Source organism: Bison bison, unplaced genomic scaffold, assembly GCF_000754665.1.
Source record: "Bison bison bison isolate TAMUID 2011002044 unplaced genomic scaffold, Bison_UMD1.0 scf7180017864254, whole genome shotgun sequence".
Lineage (NCBI taxonomy): Eukaryota > Metazoa > Chordata > Mammalia > Artiodactyla > Bovidae > Bison > Bison bison.
In genome coordinates, this window is record NW_011494826.1 from 9,855,751 (window position 1) to 9,860,782 (window position 5,032).

Genomic DNA, 5,032 nt, shown 5'->3' on the forward strand with positions numbered 1-5,032 from the left:
CAGAATCTGGGCTCGCTCCGCTCCCTCCCCTGTCGGCCCGGGGGGGCGGTGGCGGCGGCGGCGCGGACGCGGCTGTGCCTGGCAGGACGGAGTTTATTTATTGCCTCTGGCCCAGAGCCGGGGCGGCCCGGGGCCTGCACAAGTTCCCGGCGGCCGAGCCCTTCCCCTCTTTCCCCACCCGCAATGCCGTCTCCATCCCAGGGGTCGGTCTACCCGAAGCCCTGCAGCAGACTCTGGGTGAACCCCCGCTGGTGGTTTGGGAGTGGAGGCGGAGAGATGGCCAGGGTGCCCCGTTGGCCCGCGTCCAGCTCCATCCGGCATTCACCTTTCCACCCAGGATGGCGGGGAAAGGGATCGCCACCTCTGCCCGAGGGGAAGAAAGGGGCTGGAGCTATCGATCTTAAACCCCTCGGAAGACCAGTGATTCTGACGTCTCCTTCCTCCAGGGGCTATTCTTTCTCCCCAGGGAGTCTTCAATCCTCAGCTCCCGACCACCTCTAACTCCAAGGTCCCTGTAGCCCTTCCCCTTAAGAATAAATTAAGGAATATCACAGCTTCCACTGATTCCTGGAAGAGGGGAAGAAAGGTTGGAGAGGTCGCTCAGGGCTGGGTCCAGATCTGTCACAAGGCCCGGGCCTCACCCCTACAGAGTCCGGATGGCCACGGGGTAGAGCAGGGACATGTGCTCCGCGCCCTTGATGGGCAGCTTGCGGCTGGCGTAGTGGTGCACGATTTCAGGGACGCTGCTGAAGGGCGGGCTGTTCTGGCCCAGCACGTACTTGTGTTCCTTGGTCCGGGACAGCTTCATGTGCATGAAACCCTGACTGCTCCTGGGAAGAGGAGGAGAGACCCTGTTGAGCCAGGGCCCTCTCCAGTCCCTGTACCCACCCGTCCCACCCGTGCTCCCCCAACCCCAACCCTGGCAGTGGTTCTTTCAAGGCCGCTGAGGTGGAGGGCAGTCCAGAAAGCAGCGAGGAGATGGAGGGGATTTTGTGAGTAGGCGGCAGCAGGCATTGGCTTTGTGGTGAGGGCACTGGGTGTGCCAAGAATGTGTGTGTGGTGAGTGTACAGGGTGTGTGCAGGTGGAAACAAGCTATCAGCACCACCCCCCAACCCTGGGATCCAGTCTCTCCCATCCCCGCCCCCAGCTAGGGCCAGTTTATCCTCCCCCTCCTTGAGCTGTGGGGGAGAACACCTGTGTAGGGGGAGATCCTGGTGATTCCTGAACAGACACCCTTGGCAGGACAGTGGGTGGCCAGATGCGACAACCAAGTGAATCTTGGTTGGGATTCTCTCGTGCAATGATTTGGGGAGGGGGTGAGCTGCTTTGGACATCCCTCCAAATCTGGGAACACCCAACTGCCTGGTCCTGAGGACATCCCTTCACTCTCCTGCTAACTGGGCCTTGGGCCAATCTCCCAACCCCCCCTCATCTATCTAGCTCTTCTGCCTGGGATGACATCATCACTAGGCTGCCTCTCCATTCCCTCCCTCAGAGAGGACATGCTCCACTGCCTCTCCCATCTCCCCACCACAATCCAGGAAATCAGCATTAGTGCCCAGCCCTGCCCACAAGACGAAGACATGCTGCTGAGCTCTGGCCGGCTCCCAGCAAGAACGTCTGTTCAAACTACCACCAGCCTGCTCAGCCAGGCCCCAGCTCTAAAATGCACACACGAGCAACAGAGAAACAATCCTTGAAGAACCCTGAAGCCCGAGGACTTGCTTCTGCTGGTCTGAGCCCCTGGAGGGGACACGGGCAGGGCTCAGAAGCTGGTGAGAGGCAGGGCTGGCAAGGGGGCTGCTATTTGTGAGGCTCCACCCTTGAGTTGAGGCTGGCAAACCACTTGTTTCCCATCTACATACAAAGAAGGCTCTGCCTGGAGGCATTGCACTAGGCCTACAGTGAGAAAGCACGGACAATGGGGAAACTAAAGAGGAAAGGGATGGGAAGAAAAAGACAGGCCCTTAAATCCATCCTTCCCTTCCCGCTTAGGGTGGAGTGCCCTCAAGCCTGGGTTTGTGTCAGGGTGTGGGGCCATCTTTCATCTGCAGGTCTGAGATAAGGCTGAATTGACAGTGAGCATGCAGGCCCCAGAGAACAGAGCAAAGGGCCTAAGAAAAGTTACAGCCCCTGGGGCAATGGAGAGGGGAAGCAGTGAGTAGTCACCCTCCCCTGTCCTTCCTGTGCCCAAAGCCCAGCCCATGGCTGTGGGCAGCAGCGTGGGCCCTGTGCTCTCACCGTTAGGGGACAGCCCCCTCCCCACAGTGCACTCGGGGGGATTACCTCTCCCGAAAACTGTCCTTATATCTTCTCCTTGAGGGACAGGTCTGGCCAAAAAGAGCAACAAGTGGTCAAAGAACTGAGTTGGCAGCTGAGAGCTCAGCCTCCGTGTGGTTAACTGACCTCCTGGGACAAAGTCCCAAGCATCCATTAGGACACAGCAGAGCCTTTGCCTGACCCTCTGGGAACCAGGGTGGGACTTGCTGGCCCACAGCGTGAGGGCTGGCAGGCTTTTGGAGGAAGCTGTTTAATTACCAGTGAAAGCCCTTCCATTACAGAGACAAGAGAAACTATAATTGTATTTCAGAGAAGCCATTTATATGCAAACAAGACTCTGGCAGACAGATGCTGGCAGGCCCAGATGAGCCTGGGCTGGAGCAGTGTCCAGGCCGCCCCCTCTCCTTCACTCCTCTGGATAAGGGAGGGCCCAGACTCTGCTCTGTTTGGGAGCCAGACCCCGTTGTCTCTCCTTGCTTTGGACCATACCAGCCTTGACGGGGGTGGAACTGTGTAATGGAACAGTGAGGTTCGTGGAGTCAGCCTGAGTGGGGTTCAGAGCCCGCTTTGGGCACTTAATTTGCTGTTGGCCTTGAGCAAATCACGTACCTCTTTGAATCTGGTTTCTTTTTCTATAAAAAGAGATTGATCTTGCAGGTGGCAGTTGGTTTGGAGATGGTGTTATATGCTGCTTGGCACCTAGTAGATGCTCTAGGAATCATGACTATGATTTTTAAAGCAATACACATTTCCGAAGTGATGTAGATCAAATTTTTGACAAATAAAATTTTTCCTGAATGTTCCTTTGTTTTCATAACTTGCAGGCCCCCTGAGCATAAAAGCTGGAAGAACCCTAAGAGATAGCCATTGGACATATTTTGCAAATGCAAAAAGTCCAGAGAGGTTAAGTGATTTGCCTAAGGTCACACAGGTAGTTTTACTAAAATCTAAGAATGAAATTCAGGTTATCTGACTTTAGTTTGGCATTTTTTTCCCATTATGTTTTAGTGAAGTTGAATAATTATCCTCAAATGTGTGTGTTTAATACTCCCAAATTTCCATATATTGGATGTTTGAAGTGCGGTATACCTGTACTCTAATGCCCCCTAGGAAATATGGTAGGAAGTGGTATAGGTGGCCCAGTAACGATGGAGATGTGAATGGACAGCGCTGTGACAGGCTGCCATGTGGGGTTCTATTAGACAGAACTCCTGGGCGCCAAGGAGACTAGCCACCCTGCCAGTAGAACCTGGGAGGCAGATGCTGGTCTATGTAAAATATCTGTGCCCAGAGTGGAAGGCTGAAGAGGAGGAGGTGCCCTGACTCCTCTGCCTCTTTCAGGACCCTTTAAAGCTCAGTTGTCAGCCGCCATCCCCAGACCTTCTGCCCACCTCCTCAGAGTGAACAAGAACAGCTCTGCGTCCAACACTCCACTTTCTTCCCAGGACCCAGCCTCCATCTCACCATGTTGAGTTCCACAGGCAAAGTTCCTATCTCTTCCCCTGTACTTCTAGAACATCTTGGACTTTCATTAATAATGATGACACTGATAATTTATTAAGCATTCAGCACTATGCTAAGTGCTTATTTCATTTAATCCTTCCCTATAAGGCAGATACGTTATTGCCCCTGAGGCCCACAGAGGTTAAGGGGCTCCAGGTCACAGAGGTAGAAAGGGACAGAACACTTCTAAGCTGGATTCAATACCTTAACTGTTTTCCCCAAAGGACTCCAAGCTCCTCGAGAGCAAGTCAAGCCTCAGTCAAGCCTCAGGTGTCCGGGCTTGGCCCAGAGTCAGCACGTGTTCACAGGGGATGACGTTCTCTCCAGCCTGGGAGAGAAACTGGAGACTCCTCCTGTCCTGCTGGTAGTCCTCACACTGATTCCCCTTGGACTCATCCTGACAGGCTCATCTTGTCTAGAGCCCCCAGCCAGCAGGCCCCACTCACTTGAGGGACAGGGAGAAGTCTTTCTTGCTGGTCTCACTGTTGCGCACCAGATAGCTGGCCTCTTTGCACAGCCGGAGCAGGTTCTCGGCATCTGTTCGGCTGATGGCCCCGTGATACCAGCTGAGGACAAGAGAAAAAAGGGGGGCATCTCTGCTGGGTCCCTGGCTGTCCAGGCCCACCCATTCTGAGTGTTCCCAGCAGGCAAGTCAGTGCCGGGAAGGGAGGGGAGGGTCCCCAACTGGACACAGACACTCACACCTGGTTTTCCAGAGGCAGTGCTGGGTCTGTCCACTCCCCCAGGGGGCTGCTGGGCTCCATGCTTAGGGGCTTGGCTGACTTGGGGTTCCCTGCAGAGAGTCGGGGAGGGAGGCGCCCCTTCTCCTCCCGGCCAGGTGACAGGCAGCTCTTCTCAGATCCTTCAAACTGGGCTGTGGGGAACATACCAGTCACAGACTCTGACGACCCTAGAGGTAGAGCCCTATAGCCTAGCCAGGGCTCCATCCCCATTTCCACCCAAAAGGGAACAAAGGAAAGTTCTGCAAGGGTGGGGCCTGCTCATAAGCCTGACTAGCTCTAGGGACAGAATCGGTCCTTTCCTTGGTGGGGGCGGGGCTCAGCTCTCCTGTGCACACAGGGCCTTTCGGTCCCCATTCTGTGGCAAGAGAGGGGAGAGAAATGACATGAGAAACCACTTAAGCCTCTCCCTCTGGAGGAGATGACTGCCTTCCCTCTCCCATCCCCCTCAGGGTGGTTTCAGCGCTGATAATATTGTTTCTTTCTCCTCCTCAGAGTTCATTACCGT

At 55.0% G+C, this 5,032-nt stretch overlaps 1 protein-coding gene across 1 annotated transcript in view; it reads right to left on the bottom strand.

Moving 5' to 3' along the window:
• Nucleotides 1-75: 75 nt before the first annotated feature.
• The window catches only part of SHF (Src homology 2 domain containing F), a 26,679-nt gene continuing 21,722 nt past the window's right edge, over nt 76-5,032 (bottom strand). Inside the window, 3 exon segments of the mRNA XM_010847776.1 lie at nt 76-830; nt 4,231-4,350; nt 4,487-4,658. Coding sequence (XP_010846078.1) covers nt 644-830; nt 4,231-4,350; nt 4,487-4,658 — 479 coding nt within the window. The 3' untranslated portion in view covers nt 76-643.